Source organism: Castanea sativa, chromosome 11 (genome assembly GCF_040712315.1).
Source record: "Castanea sativa cultivar Marrone di Chiusa Pesio chromosome 11, ASM4071231v1".
Lineage (NCBI taxonomy): Eukaryota > Viridiplantae > Streptophyta > Magnoliopsida > Fagales > Fagaceae > Castanea > Castanea sativa.
The window spans coordinates 48,642,386-48,661,435 of NC_134023.1; the positions used below are offsets into that span (position 1 = coordinate 48,642,386).

General features: G+C 40.9%; 2 protein-coding genes across 2 annotated transcripts; both read right to left on the reverse strand.

The window, feature by feature from the left end:
* Positions 1-6,121: 6,121 nt before the first annotated feature.
* On the reverse strand, positions 6,122-7,371 carry LOC142616629 (uncharacterized). The gene is made up of 3 exons (XM_075789443.1): positions 7,242-7,371; positions 6,815-7,163; positions 6,122-6,159 (listed from the first exon to the last, which is right to left on the reverse strand). Exons 1-3 carry the CDS (start codon positions 7,305-7,307, stop codon positions 6,122-6,124), a joined length of 453 nt encoding a protein of 150 aa, XP_075645558.1. The 5' UTR covers positions 7,308-7,371.
* A 4,209-nt stretch (positions 7,372-11,580) lies between these two features.
* LOC142617858 (autophagy-related protein 3) lies at positions 11,581-18,792 on the reverse strand. The gene is made up of 10 exons (XM_075790837.1): positions 18,477-18,792; positions 18,157-18,227; positions 16,929-17,045; positions 16,687-16,850; positions 15,780-15,865; positions 15,461-15,512; positions 14,110-14,175; positions 13,179-13,306; positions 12,395-12,498; positions 11,581-11,803 (listed from the first exon to the last, which is right to left on the reverse strand). The coding sequence occupies exons 1-9, from the start codon at positions 18,635-18,637 to the stop codon at positions 12,402-12,404; spliced, it is 942 nt and encodes a 313-aa protein (XP_075646952.1). The 5' UTR covers positions 18,638-18,792; the 3' UTR covers positions 11,581-11,803; positions 12,395-12,401.
* Between the last annotated feature and the right edge of the window lie 258 nt (positions 18,793-19,050).

A 19,050-nucleotide genomic window follows, 5' to 3' on the forward strand; every position in this document is an offset into this window, starting at 1 on the left:
GGCTACAGTTCGAGGTCATATTCCCCCACCGCCGCAACATCCTGCTCGGTGAGGAGAACGACCGGCCAACCCGCGAGACGTAAGAAGCTTCGTTCTAGGGGCTTAGGCAACGATACCATGAGTAGGGCGTTGCACCAACTCTCTAAGTCTCCGTTTTCACGGAGGATTGAGAGGGGAGGCTTCCGGAGGTTCACCCGGCCCACCTTTACCATCTATAATGGCCGGACCGATCCGGTGGAACACGTGAGTCACTTCAACCAAAGGATGGCGGTGCACTCTCATAACGAGACTTTGATGTGTAAAGTCTTCCCCTCCACTTGGGACCTCGTGGCTATGAGATGGTTTAACGGTCTCAAATCGGGGTCCGTAGGCTCGTTTGGGGAACTAACTAGGGCATTTGCTTCGCGGTTCATTACTTGTAGCGAGTCCCTCGGCCATTGGACTCGTTGCTATCCATGGTCATGAAGGAAGGGGAGACACTAAAAGCATACTCCGACAGATACGGGAGATGTTTAATGAAATAGACGGCGACTTTGATGAGGTGGCGCTTAATACCTTCTAGGTGGGCCTCCCTACTGATCCCGACCTACGCAAGTCTTTGTCGTAATAGCCGGTCCGCCGCGTACGCCGTCTTATGGATCGTATTGATGAATATAAAAGGGTAGAGGAAGATCGAGCGAGCGGGGAAAAGGAAAGGAGAAGATTATCCCGCGGGAGAGAAGGGATTTCGGGTCGGACAGATACCACAATAACAAGCCAAGGAGGGATTACTTCGGACAATCCGGCTCGGCGGTACCCAGTAAATGCGTGTTCCGAGAACCGGTGCATCGGTTATTAGAAAAAGTTCGTAAAGAGCCCTTCTTCGGATGGCTGGCAAAATGGCGGGTGACCTGCGAGAAGAAATCAAAACCTTTTACGTCGGTACCATCGGGATGTGGGCCACACTACCGAGAAATGTCGGACTGTGGAACCATTTAGAACGGCTCGTCGGTGAGGGAAAGTTAAAGCGGCACTTGTGTCGGCCCGGGCGAGTCGGTCAAGTTGGTTCAAACAACCGGAGGAATAGTTCATCTCGGCCGGCATTGGGGACGATTAATGTTATCTTCGCTGCACACAGGTAGGACCGGCTCGGGTCCCACTAGGGTTATGGCGGTTTCCCATTCGCAGGCCGAGGATGTGGGTAGCGAGGCCGAAGAGATTAAAGAGCACTTTACTGTCTTGGGTTTCTCCGAGGAGGATAAAGTAGGGACTATCCAGCCCCGTGACGATGCTCTTGTGGTTACCCTCGGGATAGGGAATTATGATGTGAGAAGGGTGATGATAGATCAAGGCGGCGGTGCGGATATTATGTACCACGATCTATTTAAAGGGCCGAGGTTGGAGTTGGAAGATTTAACTCCTTATGACTCCCCACTTATAAGCTTTGAGGGAAGGGCCGTTGTGCGAAGGGGCGAGATCCGTTTACCCGTTCAATCCGGCTCAGAAACGGTTGAGGTAGATTTCATTGTGGTTGATGCGTACTCCCCATATACAGCCATCCTCGCCAGGCCATGGCTGCATGCTTTGGGAGCTGTCTCTTCTACCTTACATGTTAAAGTAAAATTCCCCTCGGGGGAGCATGTTGAGGAAATCCTCGGCAGCCAAGTAGTTGCTAGGCAATGCATATCGGCTGCGGTGCTTCGTCAGTCACGAATTGAGTCATCAACCTTGCCCATCCAGGAGTCATAGCAATTAACAGCTCCGGAGGCACCTGGAGCGATGATAGAGGATGAGGTTTGTTTGTGAGGAGTTAGAGAAGTTTTTAATAACCGATGATCCGAGAGGTTCTTCCAAGTTGGCATACGATTGCCACACCAAGAGAAGATGGAGTTGTTGAAATTTACGAAGGATAATCTAGATGTCTTTGCATGGGACCCCTATGAGGCTCCGGGGTAGATCCGAACTTTATTTGTCATCATTTAAACGTCAATCCGGCCATTGTTCCGAGGAGGCAACCACCTCGGCGATCTTCCCGAGAACATTCGAAATTTGTGAAGGAAGAGGTTCTTAAACTCAAAAGGGCGGGGGCTATCAAAGAAGTTTTCTACCCTGAATGGTTGGCTCATCTTGTTGTCGTTAAGAAGAAGAACGGCAAGTGGAGAGTGTGTGTAGACTTTACCGATGCGAACAAAGCCTGTCCTAAAGATTCATTCCCAATGCCACGGATTGATCAATTGGTAGATGCTCTTGTCGGACATCCTCGGATGAGTTTTTTGGATGCCTTCCGGGGTTACCACCAAATTCCCTTGGCGTTGGAAGATCGGGAGAAGTTTGCTTTCATTACACCAACCGGGAACTATCATTATAAGGTCATGCCATTCGGGTTAAAAAATGCGGGGGCTACTTACCAAAGAATGATGACCCGAATGTTTGAGCTCGGGGAAAAACATAGAAGTATACGTGGATGATATGGTGGTGAAGAGTAAGACGGTACCTTCGCACATGACGGACTTGGCCGACACCTTCCGGATCTTTGAGGAAGTATAAGTTGCGCCTTAACGCCGCCAAGTGTTCTTTTGGCGTGGGATGCGGAAAGTTCCTAGGATATATGATCACTCATAGGGGCATAGAGGTGAACCCGGTGCAGGGTTAAGGCTATTCGGAATTTGCGGCCGCCTCGGAACCCAAAGGAGATTCGAGAAATTGACGGAATGATTGCTGCGTTGAATAGATTTATTTCTCGGTCGAGTGACCGGTGCCGCCCTTTCTTTCGGTTGTTGAACAAGTGGAAAGGATTTCAATGGACCGAGGATTGTGAGTCGGCTTTCCAACGGCTTAAGCAATATCTTTCTAGGCCACCCATTTTATCTCGCCACGAGGTCGATGAGGTTTTATTCGCTTATCCGGCCGTGGCTATTCATGCGGTGAGTCTAGTTCTTATAAGGAATGAAAATGGAGTGCGAGAGGCCGATCTACTATGTTAGTAAGTCCTTGAATGAGGCCGAGGTGCGCTATACGCCCTTGGAAAAAGCGCTTCGCGGTAGTCCACGCCACGCGTAAACTCCCTCACTATTTCCGGTCTCATCTTGTGGTTGTTTTGACCCGGTTGCCTCTCAAGGCTGTGTTGCGCGGTGCTTGATTATTCGGCGAGTGGCAAAGTGGGGAACTATTTTGGGAGCCTTTGATGTTAAATATAAGCCTCGCACCTCGGTGAAAGGTCGGGTCCTCGGCGATTTGGTGGCGAGTTTGCTTGAACCATTGTTAGAAGAAACTTCAAAGGAAGCACAAATGGGTGAAAAATCAGTTGGTGTGATCACAGACGTATCGCCTTCGGCTTGGAAAGTTTATGTGGATGTGGCTGCTAATCATAAAGTGTATGGAGTTGGACTAGTTCTAATGTCACCTGAATGAATTGTCTTTGAAAAATCTTTGAGATTGGCCTTCTCGGCTACTAATAATGAGGCCGAGTATGAAGCGGTCTTGGTAGGCATGCAAATGGTACGTAAGATGTGTGGCAAGGAAATCCACTTGTTCTCGGACTCTCAGTTAGTAGTCGGCCAAGTCATGGGTACCATGGAAGCTAGAGATTCCAGAATGCGGGAATATTTGGCCCGGGTCAAGCGTCGGCGGCTGAATTCGACTCCTTTGCCTTAGCTCATGTCTCTAGGAGTGGAAATACTCATGCGGATTCTTTGGCTACGTTGGCAACATCCTCGGCTCAAGGTCTACCAAGGGTTATTCTCGTTGAGGATTTGGTAGAACCTTCTCTTGTAGTTGCTAACGCACCTCGCGTCCATCTAATAAGGCCTGGTCCTAGTTGGATGGATTCGATCATATCTTTTCTCAAAAATGACATCCTTCCCGAAGACAAAGTTGAAGCGAGAAAAGGTACGTCGAAAGGCGCCCCGTTTACGGTTGTCCGAGGACCGAAGCTATACAAACGATCCTTTTCGGGACCGTATTTGTTGTGTGTACACCCCGAATCAACGAGAATCATTGCGGAGGAATTGCATGAAGGAATTTGTGGGAGTCACAGGGGGAAGGTCCTTAGCTCATAGAGCCCTTACTCGGGGTTATTGGTGGCCCAATATGCGAGAGGGAGGCTCGGGACTATGCCGAGAAAGTGTGATCAATGTCGAGAGGTTCGCCCCTAATATCCACCAACCTGGAGGGTTCTTAACCCTCTGTCTAGCCCTTGGCCTTTCGCACAATGGGGCCTGGACATTGTCGGGCCATTTCCGAGAGGCTGGCGGCAACAAAAGATGGTTGCTCGTGGGAACGAGACTATTTCACTAAATGGGTTGAAGGCTGAGCCATTAGCCAATATCCGAGATGTTGATTCCAAGAAATTTATATGGAAAAATATTGTTACTAGATTTGGTATACCGCACACACTTGTCTCAGACAATGGGGTTCAATTTGACGACAACGCCTTTAGGCAATATTGTGGTGACATGGGTATCACAAATAGATATTCTACCCCGGCGTATCCTCGAGGGAATGGGCGAGGCCGAGGCCGTTAACAAGGTCATAGTCAATGGGCTCAAGAAGAGGTTGGATGATGCGAAAGGCAGATGGGTAGAAGAGCTCCCTCATGTTACGTGGACATATCGGACCACACCGCGCGAGGTCCTTTGGAGAAACACCATTTTCCATGACTTATGGAGCCGAGGCGGTGATACCACTAGAATCTGGTTTTCCTACTCTAAAGACAAGTTCTTTTAGCCCCGAGAATAACCGGGGACTTCGGAGAAAGATCTTGATTTACTTGAGGAACGGCGTGAGGCAGCTATGGTCCAATTGGCTTATTATCAGCAGAAGCTAAAACGAGGATATGATGCCCACGTGAAGCTAAGGCCACTTGCACCTGGTGATCTTGTATTAAGGAAAGTTGTAGGCACTTCTAAGAACCCAGCATGGGGTAAACTAGGACCTAACTGGGAAGGCCCCTATCGCATTGTTTCAATAGCAGGCATAGGATCGTATAGGCTAGCTGACCTAGATGAACGAGTTGTACCACGTCCATGGAATGTAAATAATCTTAGAAGGTATTATTATTAATCAAATAAGCTTTAGTCAATTAATATTTCAAAGTTATGGCTAGCTCTCATATTTGAAGTTACAATTTCTAAGAATCAAACAGAAACTTGGTTAAGTGTAGTCCTCGGACCATAAACCTTGTGGAAATTGATGTCTTTTCATTTGTTAAACAGAACCTTAGTTATGCCGGGTCTTCGGACCTCCTACTTTGGGAAAATTAACATTTGGAGTTACAATTTCTAAGAATCAAACAGAAACTTGGTTAAGTGTAGTCCTCGGACCATAAACCTTGTGGAAATTGATGTCTTTTCATTTGTTAAACAGAACCTTAGTTATGCCGGGTCTTCGGACCTCCTACTTTGGGAAAATTAACATTTGAAGTTACAATTTCTAAGAATCAAACAGAAACTTGGTTAAGTGTAGTCCTCGGACCATAAACCTTGTGGAAATTGATGTCTTTTCATTTGTTAAATAGAACCTTAGTTATGCCGGGTCTTCGGACCTCCTACTTTGGGAAAATTAACATTTGGAGTTACAATTATTAAGAATCAAACAGAAACTTGGTTAAGTGTAGTCCTCGGACCATAAACCTTGTGGAAATTGATGTCTTGTCATTTGTTAAACAGAACATTAGTTATGCCGGGTCTTCGGACCTCCTACTTTGGAAAAATTAACATTTGAAGTTACAATTTCTAAGAATCAAACAGAAACTTGGTTAAGTGTAGTCCTCGGACCACAAACCTTGTGGAAATTGATGTCTTATCATTTACAGTTACAATTTTGAAGAATTAAACGAAAGATTGTTTAAGATTTATCTTCGGACTATGACTTTAATTAAACTTAACTTCTGATTGTGTTTGGATGTTAATACCTTACTGTTTATTAACATGGGTCTTAAGTTTTATATCTTTAAGTATTGAGTAAATTTGTGTAAGAAATGGTCCTCGGATCTTACATCCTACCAAAAACAGTGTTGTGCACTATAAGGGCTTAACCGTTATATGAAGTCCTCTTTCCTTTTTTAATCAAGGCATTGTTCAAACGTATTAACTATGTCACCTTGTATTAAATCTTTAGTAATATACGCATGATAATGTGGAAGTTATGATTGTGCAATCCTTGGAATTAGATTTTCATATTCTGAGAAACTTTTGATATGACTTAATGAGAAACTTTTGTAATAAGTACAAAAAAATAGTAAAGTAGAAACAGAGACAATCCAAGTGAAAAGTAAACGAAATCGTTCTTCATTAATCAATTGAGTATGCATTACATATAAGCCAAAAAAAAAAAAAAAAAAAGAAAAAGGAAAGGAAAAAGAGAAGCCCTAAGCTAAGTCCTAAGCTGTTGGAGGAGGATCTTGCTGAGAGGTACTAGTGCCCTCGGTCTTTCTCAACTCCAGCTCAAAAGGAGTCATAATCTGCTTTCCTTTATCCACTGTCGTTGTTGAAAGGACGATGGGTTCCACTGTTTTGCTCAAGTCCTTCTCTGCATCCACTCCTCCTTCCTTCTCTTTATTGGAACCAGAAGGTTCTGTAGGATCAGGAATTTGCTGTGGGACCATCGGAGGTAGGGCAGGAAGAGTTGGCTCGGGGGTAGGAGTAGCGGCGGGAGCCTCTTCAATCTCCTGTATTTCTAGGGGAAGCCAAACGTTCTCGGACTTCCTCAAATCCGAAGATTGAGGAACTCTGCTACGTTTAAAGCTTCCCCCATACTTTTTGACAGTATTCGCGGCATAAAGCCGCGAACTCCTCTGTCAGCTGCTCCTCGGTAGTGGCTACCCCTTCATAAAAACTTTCCTGCTTGGCAGCTTGAAGAGAGAGTTGGAAGGAACTGGCTTCTTCCTTCATCAGCGCCAACTGCTTCTTCAGATCCGAGCACTCCTTTTGAGCTTGGGAGAGCTCTTCATCTCTTGCATGAAGGAGCTTGCGCTGTCCTTCTATCTGGGTCTTCATGGTCTTCAAGTTTGACTCGACCCCATTCTTCTCTCTCCTCAGCTCTGCTACCTCCGAGGTCAGCTTCTCGTTCTCAGCGAGGGCTGTGCCCAAAGACTTCTCAGTCTCCATCCTGACTTCGAGCTCAGTTCTGGCTATTTTCCGAGTGTCTTCAATAAACTTTTCAGCTACAAAGACCTCCTGAATAGCCTGTAACAAAGTATGATGGAGTTAGGAGTACCAAAAACAAACTTACTTACGAATATTGTTAAAAGGAGAAACACTTACCAGCGCTAAGTCTCTTTTTAGGGAGAGGAATAGTTGTGGCTGGCCCATTTTCTCCAAGGTCTCCATGTCCTTGGGCAGCAGAAGGGGACGTTCCAAGACCTCGGCCAGGTGGTGGGCATGGCCTTGTTGAACCGCCCTTATGCGGGCTGGCGGGGAGATGGGAGCGCCGTCCGGCCTTAGATCGGGGGACCGGGTGGTCGGTGCTCGGCGCACTACGGCCTCGTTCTGATTTCCCGAGTTCAGGCGAACGGGCTCTACCCTTGCCCTTGTCCGGCCTGGCTGCTGGGCCGGTGGGAGTTGTTGGCGTGGTTTCTTGGGGTCTTTAGTAATCGTCCCCTCATTATCCCCCTTTCTCTTCTTCTTGGGGTCCTCGGCTGGCAATTTTGGCTCAGCTAGAGGAGGAGGAGGAGGTAAAGCTGGGGGAACTTGGGACGTTCCCGCTTTCTTCTTATCTGCAACCTTAGCAGCCCTACTAGTGAGAAGACCCTCCATTCGTCCCATGTCTTCTTTAAATTCGTCCTCGGGAAGGGCAATTACAAGCCCTGCAATTCCAGAAGCCTCGGTGGTTTCTTCTTCCTCGTCGGAAAGTACCACAAACTGGTTCCCGCGAGGTCTCTCAGTGTCTTCGAGATGGAATTGATCTATCTCGTCGTCGAGTGTGTGTGAAGAAGACACCTGCTCTTCCGGAATGACAGTTGTTTGTGAGTGCACGGCAAGGGGGACTGCTGCTATCGCCCGGTTGTATAGAATGGTGTTAGGAGCGTCTGGGAGGTCACGGTCGTCCAAAAAATGGGGCCGAGCTACGTTTATCCTCTTTCGTCTTCGGTCGCCTGCAATAATGGCGTCCTCTATCTCCTGGAAGTCTTTGGAAAGGGGGGTGTACCCTAGAATAAGATGAGCAGCTCGGAGTTGCAGGTCTTCACTAACGAACACCTCGGAGCGAAGTACTCGGTTTAGGTCTGCGACGTTACAGTGACTCAGACGAGGACGCACGTGTTGCTTATCTGCAAAAAAGACATCAAACAAACAAACTTGGTCAGATTTATATAGAAGTTTAATAAATTTAAGCAAGTGTGAATACGCATTTCTGTGTGTATGTGTTAAGAGAAGTTGAGTTGTGGGGAGATTAATCCTACGGCGTCGCACCTGGATCCCCCCACTCGGCGGGGCGATGGAAGCCGTCGTGCCGGTTCCGGACACGATCAAGTAGTCGTCCTTCATGCCTTTGTTTGATTTGGGCGGACGGGAGATTAGTCTAACGGTGCTAGACCGAGATTTAATGTAATAACCTACCTTAGAAATTTTATGGGACTCATATAGGAACACGACATCGTGCCATGTGAGATTTAAACCCATCTGCTCGTTTAGAACATCTACACTACCTAGAACTCTAAAAACGTTTAGGAGGCATTGATCGGGACACAACCGATGGTTGCGGAGGTACTCCTAGTTACGAGGTTTCATTGGTATGGTCATCCCACCCTCTATAAAGGCTATCATAGGAATGATAACCTCTCCCTCTGTCCTAGAACCGGCCACGGCTGTTGCCGGCCGTATTTTAACCCTACGTCGGCGGGAATACGGTATTTGGCTCTAAAGCCTTCCATCCCGGCGGCGGTATCAACTAGACACTTGAATTTTCCCATTACAAGGACGATGGACTAGACTTTAGAAGAGAGAGTGTTTGTAGTGATAGCCGAGGACAAATATCGGGGAGAAAAGGTTAAGAATAGGAGCAAGAACTTACAAGGTTGAAGGTGTGCAAATCTCCACGGTTTTACGCAAAGTAAGGTATGATGGGCGATGTCTTGATGGGATTACCCCACGAGGAATTAAATGAAGGCGCGGGTTCCCGAAGCGTCACGACGTGCGAAAAGGCGGCCTCGAAATTATGTACGTCCCGCCTAGAATTTCGTGGAGTAATGAGAACCGTTGGATGCCCATCTCACCGTTGAACGTGGCAGAGAAAGAGTAACTTACAGTAATAAATGCGCGCGTTTTTGAAAATAAAACCGCCAAGTGTCACTTTCTGGGGCGCGAAACGATTTCCACACGTGCTATCACTTATAAAGTGTGTAGAGGGGATCCTCGTCAGATCAAAACCCTATTTTTCTCCTCGGATGTCGAAAATTAGAGTTTTGAGGGGCTATTGTGTGGGACAAAAGGATCCTGGTGGGAACGTGGGCCTTTTGGGCCTTGTTAAGGACGGCCGACCTGACCACAGGGGTTAGAGATTGTTGGTGCTATGGGTCGGCCTATACGCCGAGGATCAGAGGATCCGTAGAGGATGGTTTTCCCCTCGGACTGACATCAAAGAACTTGAGACTTCATGGTAAAGGTTAGGGAATGACACGGTCAAGACCAATGGTTAAAGAGAGAGAACCCTTGAATGTCCTAGAAGCGCCGATGTTGGAAGAATATCAGAGGTAAATGCTGCTACCTCCACATTAAAGACCCTGCACCTACCACCCTGGCCGCATTAATGAGGAAGTGACACTTAAACAGTGGAAGAGAAACTTCTAGGTACTGTTCAAAGGCACTAAGAAAAGAAATATCTAGGCTAAGGGAGGAATTGGGGGCAACACGTGGATAAAGTATTAAAAAGAGGAGTATTTAAGGAGGGACCTAGGACAGAAAGATGGGGGAACTTGTTGTAACCTAAAAAGAAAAAGAAAAAGAGAGAGAGATATAATATAAGAACTTTCTCTCGGCTTACGTCCGAGGAGGCCTATTTACATTACTCCTTTTTGATTCCAAGTGCTTGCAATCTTTAGTTTGTCATTTCATCCTCTTACACTTCTAACCTGGGTTTCAAGCCCACGCTCTACAAATTCATATTGTTTAAGGCTCATTGGACCTGAGCCCATAACTGTTCTTGGGTCCAGGTGCAATTGTGCACTTACATAAATCATATCTGATAAGTCGTTTTTAATTTAAACTTACTAGTCACCACTGAAATTATTTTTTTACTCATCAATAATAGCCAATAACAATTTATCATTTATACTTTATTGTGAAAATATTATTGAGTTACTTAATTTTAATTTTTTATTCTTAATTTTATTTTTTCATCCATACAATTTCTTCTTTTTCTCCATTTCTTCTTTTTCCCTCATTGTCACACATGTACCCCTACTCTTTTCTTTTGTCCTTTCCTCTTTTTTCTAATTTTTTCCAACCACTTCCTCCGGACTCCAAAACATGACCTTTGTTTTTGTTTTTGTTTTTTTTTGTTTTTTTTCCAAACTAGAGCTCTCTCTTTCTCCCTCTCACAAACAGAGATCGCCGGTGGATAACTCGTCCTCTCCACCACCACTCGTCCTCCCCTAGATGGGTTGATTTGCATCTTTTTTTTTTCTTTTCTTTCTCATTTTTTGTTATGATTTGATTAGTTTTAAGATTGTGATTTGAGTTTATATTTTGATTATGATTGAGTTTAGAGACGTTTGAAAAAAAAAAGATCTGGAATGGTTGAGTTGTAGCCATTGTGATTGTTGAGTAAAATTGAATATTTTAATGGGTGTTAAATTTTTTATTCTCATTAATTCTTTTGCTAATGAACAGTAGGTCATCCAAGAGAGCTGAATAGTGAATTAGAGAGATTGCTGGAGCACGTTTTTGTGGTTTACTCCAAATTTTTTTGGATTTAGAGGTTGTTGGAAATGCTCTTAGTTGCCTATGACGTTCCTGCATCTTACAGCTACGTTGAACATGATATTTTGGAGCTCTAGATGAGTCTGGTTTATTTAGGATGTTTTAGCTCACAATTAAAGAGACACTTGCCGGGATTTTCAATTTAGCTTTGTCAATAAATCATTTATGCTGATGAAATTCTGATTCAAGTGTTGGACATTATTTTGCACTTTGTTGGCCCTGCAGTGCTTTAATTCCAATTGTGGATGCTGGTTTATAGAAGGTATCTCGCAAGGTAGACCAAATCAAACTATCAAATCTATTGTGCAAGTGCATATATGGTTTAGTAATATACCATATTATGATTGTTCTTTATCAAATACAAGTTCCCCGAGAGACTTTATCAGCAGTACTAATATGGTAATATTGCAACTCATATATGCCCTCTCATGCTGGTCCTAAGATATCCAGACGTCGGAATAAGGAGCATTTTGAATGGGCTCATGTTCAAATTTGGATTTTTAATGTATATATATTCATTCCAGACTTCTAACATAAAAGCTTTGTATAAGTTAACAGGGCGCTTGCATTTAGACTTGAGTCATTCACCAGTTGTTAAGGTTTGACTTTTGATCAGCATGTATCATTGATCGAACGCAGTTAAAATATAGCACATGGCAATTCTACTATCATATAAAACAGACAGTAAAGATAAATAGAACTTCCACTATACAACACCATCATTCACTAATAATGTGAATGGTGGCTTCCAATAACACATTCAGCATCCAAATGACGATCCAATCAAATAGTTTAGACTGTACAATAATGGCTAAGTCGACAGACAACACCATTAGTAGTAGTTACAACTTACAACATTGTTTGACTTCACATTTTAATCACCCTCAAGCTGAAGTTGCAACTTGTATCTGTAATATAGTAGCAAAATAAAGTTGCAACATAGTCAAGCTAAAAATAAAGCAAAGAAAAATTATGTCCTAGACAAAGCACAGATATATATTCATTCTTTTAACGCATGACCTTAGATTGCTTGAATTTCGTTGAAGACCAACCTATCATCTCGCATTTAACATCAATCTTAATCAATAAAGGGTAATAAAATGCCATAATCTACAATAGATAATTGTTTTTTAAGGCCAAAATCTTTGTATGTCAGTGGCATTACTGAGCTATCCCATGTAGAGAACCTGAGTTCGAATCCCCCCCACCCCTCTTGTTGTAAGCAAAAAACAAAATTATCAATTTTAATGACCATTGATACCACAATCACAGGAAATGTGATGGTGCAATTTTTATTTTCCAGGGAAATTCAATCACCTTGTTAATTTCTGTAACATAATCTTAAGCTATGACAAAGCGTGCAAACAGTCAGGACATCAGTCAAATTTCTAGTGGAGACCTAATATGTTAATTCTAACACGTTATATACACAAAATGAACGAAAGGACCTTGTTTATATATATATATATATATATATATATATATATATATAGAATTACCTTTGAATTAATTGCTGGAGCTACCAAGATCAAAGTCCATGGTGTAGTCATATTCAATTGTTGGAATTACAGAGGCAACAAATTTCAAGAATAAGAAAAGGTACCTAAAAAATTAAAATAGAGATAGTAAGAATACAGATCATTATCTGAATTATGTAAAAAATATAAGCAAACGAGGTAGCATTTCTAAAATTATGTCTTTGAGTATACTTGTGTATGCACCTGTTTTTGCTGGCACATTTATTGTGCACTTGAGCAAGTGTTTTTCCATAGTTGCTTAGTTGGGAGATTGTAGAAGGTTAAGATTGGTTTTGGCAGGATCCAAGCAAGGGTGCAAGACTCGAGAGCTTAAAGGTAGTGTGTTACTTATTAACACACTGTTTTGGTAGAAAACATTTTTAAGAAAAAATTACTTGTTCTCGTGTCTAGCTGTGACTCTAAAAATGCTCCTGAAAATATTTTTATATCATTTGACTTGCATAGAAAATCATTAATATTTCAAGTAGCTGCAGTGCAGGCAGTGGTAAATCTGGTGAGGTGGAGTCAAAGGAGATAGTGGTGGGGTCCACCTATGCACTAGTAAGGTTTCAAGCAATGGGAGATAACAGACCAATTACCTATATAATGATGTTTCCAATTCAAAAATATATGATTCTAAAAGCATATAGCCTTTGAATTCAAGTTTTAAAGATAAATGTTAGGTATGAAATATCATGCCTTTGGAAGTAAAGATGGTTTCAATTTACAACTACTGATTTAAGTGATTTGAGATAGCGAAAAGTACTTATCAACTTCTGGTTCAACTCCATGTGACATCAGTACATCGATGATCTTTTTCATCACAGCCCCATGTCGGCATGGATGCACTGATGCATGCTTTCCAGGCAAGTGCGGATGGTCCTCAATGGTTACCTGTACCCACAAAATTAATTTTTAAACACAATTGCATCAGAGGGTGGTGCATGTGGAACATGTAAATATAATATTATTTTCACAAAGGATCATCACCCTGTCCGCCATTGTTCAGTAGCACAAATCATTTATAAGGCTTACCAGAACTAAGGAAACTAAGAGCCTAAAGTTCAACTTGCATGACAGAAAAGGTATCACAATGTAAATTACAACAGATATCTGCATCTAATATTAATCTATTTGGACAAGGACAAATGTATCATGTGTGGGCGCTTTACATATGATTTTATGTCTGCAAAAGCAATTGCTAACAATGAAAAAATGGACCAGCAGATATCTACGGATTCCAAAATAGCAGACACAGTACTGTAGCACTGAATTGCAACTTATCTATGTTCCAATAAAAAGAAGAAAATGAAAAGGCTCTGAAGGGAAGCATGGAGAAGACATAACATGAGGAGGGATAAAGATAGAGAACTGAATAATTTAAGGGTGAACATCTCATAAAATTTAACAGATGTCTAAAAATATAGACTGATATTTAACTATCATTGTAGCCTGAAAAGGAACTTCTAAGGTTAAAGTATTAAGCGAAACAATATTTATAATACTAGACTGTTGAGGTGTGATTATCCATTTCATAACATCAAAAAAGATTATAAAAAAGAATCAAGTAAACGCTGCATCAAGGAAAAACAATGTATAGTGGACATATGCTGATTATACAAATGAGAAAATACATAACTTCAAAGGAATTTACTTTTAAATATATATATATATATAACTTCAAATGAAAAACTTACTGTTTTGCGTGCATGATCTTGACTGACATCTTCAAGTACAAGCTCTGGTTGCAAAAGCATCCTTGACTATCACAATTGCAAAGGGAATTTCAGTAAGTCCTTTGAATGAATATGTCAAATGAAAAGTTGCATATTTAAATGAATAAAATGATCGACCCGACCCAAGATAACGTTTCCCCCAACAATGCAAACATATAAAAACACCATTTTGTTTTCCCTTTATGATAACATATGACATATATACTTCACACTCAACAAAACTTCATTCAAGAAAACTAATGAATAGTTACCTAGTTTCAACTAGTCACAAGAAAAAAAGGTCACAAATAGGAAAGCAGTCCAGCTCACATGATAAAACTTAAAACGTGAGAAAATATCTAACATAAAAAAACATCTGAAGTAGAAACACTATAAAGGATGATCTTAACCAGCAGGCTTTGTGTTTAAGGTACATCAGCACCCAGAAAAAGGTGGTGGGGGAAATTGAAGAATTTCTTTATCTCCTATTCACTTTGACTTTCTTCGCTGTTTTAATTTCTTATAATGAATGGAGACAGTAGTCACTACTGTCAGTAGTCCAACTATTTTAGCTTCTTAATGAATATTAATTATGCCTATAAAGAACAGATTCATCAATGTATATACTAGCCTTGACAACCAATGACAACAATGGCCAATTTTTCCAAGATACTTCTTGTTTGGTCCAAGTATCTTCTCTGTGTCTAACTCACTTCCTTTTCTCTTTGTGAGTTTCACAATCAGTAAAGATATGTAAGTTTCGTTGACATATATGAAATATATAACATAACTTTAGTGATAAGTGCATTAGAATAGCATGAGAAGAAGCAAATAATGCCAAGCTGAGCCAAGAGGTGAGGTGTTTGGACTCAGCATGACAGACCTGGAAGCTTTGTGTGCTTGGCCTATCTTCTGGCTCAGCTCTGCTCAATTGTGGCATCTCAACTGGAAGACCTTAACTGGATTTGTTAAATCCTAACTTAACATTCTAGCTCAAGCTGCTTGGTTTGCTAAACACCTCTTGGTATGAAAAGAAAATGATATTATCATACAAAAACCACTAGCAAATTTCCCCCTTTTTTATAGGTACAAGTAAATTTATTAAAAGAAAATAGGAATAGTACAAACTGCTTATGTGGTACACAGGCCGTGTACTAAGGAAGACAAGAAACTACGCAAAATTTACTTTTGCTTAGAGAAGTACACAAATCTACAAAATCCAACAAGGATAGAAAGGCCACTCATAGTGGTCATCCAATCAAACAAACTAAGGAAATTTTAATACCCTTAGGAACCTCAAAACAAGAAAAAACACGTAATTACTAAGACGAACCTCATCATACCCAGTAAGCCACACACGAGGAGTTTGATAATATTTGTCATACCTGGAAACACGGAAAAATTAGACAAGATATTAGTGCCATGAAATAAGGGTAGTATTTCTATAAATGTTTGAAGATTATACAGGAAAAAATATTTATAATTGCAGTAATCTACTACATTCTGACCCAGCTACTTAAAAGAAATTCGTCACCACAATATTAGAAATGAACCCAAAAAGAAAGGGGAACAAGAAGCAAGGGGCTCCACCATTTTAAGAAAGAGAAGCAACACTAGTAACAAACAAAAAAGGAATTAATAATAGATCTTACGTGATGCTGACATCATAGGTTCGAGTCCGTAAAATATTGTCATCATCAGGTTCCTCAGCAACAAGATATGTGGATGGAAGTGTAGCCTGAAGAACACAGGTTCAAGACAACAACATAAATCAATAGTTCCTAGGATAAACTGATAAAGCAGAAAAATACATTCAAGACAAAAAGACATTATTGAAGTTAATTATACTAATTTAGGAAAAAAAAACTTTATTATATGCAAGAGACTTAGAGAAAGGCCGTTCAAAATAGTGGACCTATACCAAAAGACCACTGTCATATGCTACTATAAATAAATCACCGGGATAAACAAATTAGCACCACCTAGAATCTATCTTTAACATCAAAATTTAAAGTTTTACTTTACTAGATATAGTAACACCAATATTATCATGCAACCCTTGAGCTCCCACCACTAAGTGATTCGCTGAATTACCGGACAGCCAAACAAAAACCCATCTCCTTTAATCTTTAAGGTCAAGTATAGAGCTTAACAATACAATTTGAACATGAAATTCGAAGAAGCTATAGCACCCTCACATGCCCAACATACATTGATAGCTGACTTTAGTCCATCCATACGTGAATGTAAGATTGAGTATTATAGCATTGCAAACTACTGCTCAATGGTCTATGATCACATGATTGTATGGCTATATGTTTTTCCTGGCATTGAAATATGACATTATCATGAATCCACTGAATTTCCAACACTGGTAAGTTAGCTACTTCACCAGAACGTCAATACACCAACGAGAGAGAGAGAGAGAGAGAGAGAGAGAGAGAGAGTGAATAAGAAAAGTCATGTAGTTCAACCATGAGGTTTCAATCTTTCACAAATGAGCCTGCATGCATAATTAAGTACTAAAACATTGCAGGTTACACAAATGTAAAAACTTACAGCATCTGTTTCAATATTGTCAGGTTCTTCGTAATCGGCCATGTCAGGAATATCTTCTTCATCTTGATCTCCAAAGTGTGAGGGTATTGACTTTACAGTCTTGTTCTTGCTGCTGATTTCTAAAGTCTCCATAGAAGGCAAGTTTTCTGCCTCATCGCTTTTATCTTCAGAAAGGAAAGAAGACATCTAAGTATAAATAAATATTGACTTATAATTCAGATGTACGCTACAAGTGGACTTACCCTTTGGCTTCCCATGGGTTGCCAACCAGCCGTCATTGTCTTCATTATCAAGAAGAACCTCCCCACCTGCAGCTTCATATTCCTCTTCGACTGATGCAGCCCTTCGTAGACAAGGGACTGAACAACAAGTGACCGGATTGTCATTACTTTTTCTATTCATTCAAAGAATATAAGAGTACATTTTACACAATAAAAAATTATAATCAGAGAGAGAAGAGAAGAAGTTTTGCTTCCCAGTAATTTGCATAATTCCAAAATGTAGTTATCCTCTGTAATAATCTACCAATAAAAAAATCCAAAGCATTAAAAAATAAACTATTGTTACTAATATATTCAATTACACACACACACACACACACACACACACACACACACATACTCCTAATGGGTCTTGAACCCATGTCATCACCCTCCATCCAATAATTATGGGAGAAGGATTTGCATGTTGAGTACTAACTCATTGGTGGAAGCTGCGGAGCTAATTAGGAATTTACTGAATATAATGTTGTAACCACGTTCAAAATGCATGAATACAAACAGAAGGCGAACTCTAATCACCAAAGTAAATGAAAAAAATAACAGAACATTTCCTAAAGACATCCAACTTTTTGCACAAAACACTGCTGATATGCGTAATTTCATCCTTTTCTTTTTCTATTTTTACTTCTATTTGCTTCAATCGTCAATCTACAAACCATTACTGCCCTTTTGATTGCAGAAAAAGTACAGGGTGATCAAACTAAACAACTTCAGATATAATTTTTTGGACACCAACTGGGGCCAATTAACCTTTTTATTTGACTTTTGGGATAGCGAAACAGCAAACATAATAAGATCCAAAAACCCCTTTGGTTCCCCCACATTCCCCACACACATTTTTGCACTTTCTAGTGGCCAAAAAGTGAGCTGATAAAACCCATTATTATCATCAACAATAAAGAAGGAAACTTATAAAACATCAGTCAATTTTATTACTTTTTGGGAAATTCTAAAAGCCTAAAACCTCAAACTATTTTACAAATTGCTGATGTGGCGGACCCAGATGAGAACCAGTAAGAATTTGCCACATCAACCATTTGTACATGTAACATTACTTTTTTACTGTCGTCATTATGGTAAAATGAGTACAAACCAAAACAAACCATTATAGTAGCTGTTACCAAAAAACATCACACATTATCATATTCATTAAAGCACGGAAAAATCAAAGTAAAGTTTTAGTTTTTACCATTTCTAGTAATTAAAAACTGCTTCTCTGGTGGCAAGTATGACTTCCTCTTGTTTGGCTCGCCTGATTCCCTGCCATAATCACATTACAAAAAAAAAATCCATTGAAATAAATTCAATCTAACTAAAATTTTAGAAAAAAAAAAAACCCTAAAAAGCAAATTTTAACAAGAAAATTTCAAAAATTTGAAGCTAAATTCTATATTGAGAGACCTAAATGTGAGCGAAAATTCTATCAAAAGGTAAAATTGAGCTATAAATTTAGCAAAAATTTGAAGGTTGTGATTAGGTATTTGAAAGGCGAAGAAAGGAATGGAGTACCAGGACCAGGTAGGGCATTTGGAGACGAGGTTATCGCCGGCGGTGACGAACTCGGAGACGCTGAGAACGCCTTTCTCTTTGAAAGCGGAGACGGTGCGAGGACCTGTGATTCTCTCCACCGTTCCTTTGAACGCTTCGTGAAGCTTCTGCGTCAGAACCATCTTCTCTCTCTCTCTTCGATGATTGTGGAAAACCCTAGGTGGAGGTGGAAGAAGTGTTTGATTTCTGAGCTTTTCGGAGTTTGTGAGAAATTCCTTTGGTTCTTGGTTTACGTGTGAGAGAGATAGGGATCTAATCTAATGGGGTTGATTCTTTTGCGACTCTCTGTGAGCTCTCTTCTATTTAATAGTAGAGACTTCTAGTTTACGTTATCACCTTACTTGCTACAAGCCTAATGGTAATGGTAAATGGTAATGGTGCTAGGAATAAGAATCCTAATGGAATTTAAGGATGGGAAAAAGGTTTGTTTGAGAGAAACTTTCAAACTTCTCTTTTTATTTTATTTGATATATGAATTTTTGAAAATTTAATCACTGCATGTCTTCCAATTTTTTCCAAAATTTTAAAATTAATA

What these genes read in the sequence shown, in the direction of transcription:
- LOC142616629 (XM_075789443.1), bottom strand. Translation starts at nt 7,307, where the DNA reads ATGGAGACCTTGGAGAAAATGGGCCAGCCACAACTATTCCTCTCCCTA. An exon ending in TAAAAAGAGACTTAGCGCTG is followed by an intron (nt 7,164 to 7,241) that starts GTAAGTGTTTCT and finishes ACTTTGTTACAG; the next exon opens with GCTATTCAGGAGGTCTTTGT. An exon ending in TCAAGCTGCCAAGCAGGAAA is followed by an intron (nt 6,160 to 6,814) that starts GTTTTTATGAAG and finishes AAAGTTTCTCAG; the next exon opens with AATATGAAAATCTAATTCCA.
- LOC142617858 (XM_075790837.1), bottom strand. Translation starts at nt 18,637, where the DNA reads ATGGTTCTGACGCAGAAGCTTCACGAAGCGTTCAAAGGAACGGTGGAG. An exon ending in GGCTTACTGGGTATGATGAG is followed by an intron (nt 14,176 to 15,460) that starts GTTCGTCTTAGT and finishes CAATTGTGATAG; the next exon opens with TCAAGGATGCTTTTGCAACC. An exon ending in AAGATCATGCACGCAAAACA is followed by an intron (nt 13,307 to 14,109) that starts GTAAGTTTTTCA and finishes TTGTGGGTACAG; the next exon opens with GTAACCATTGAGGACCATCC.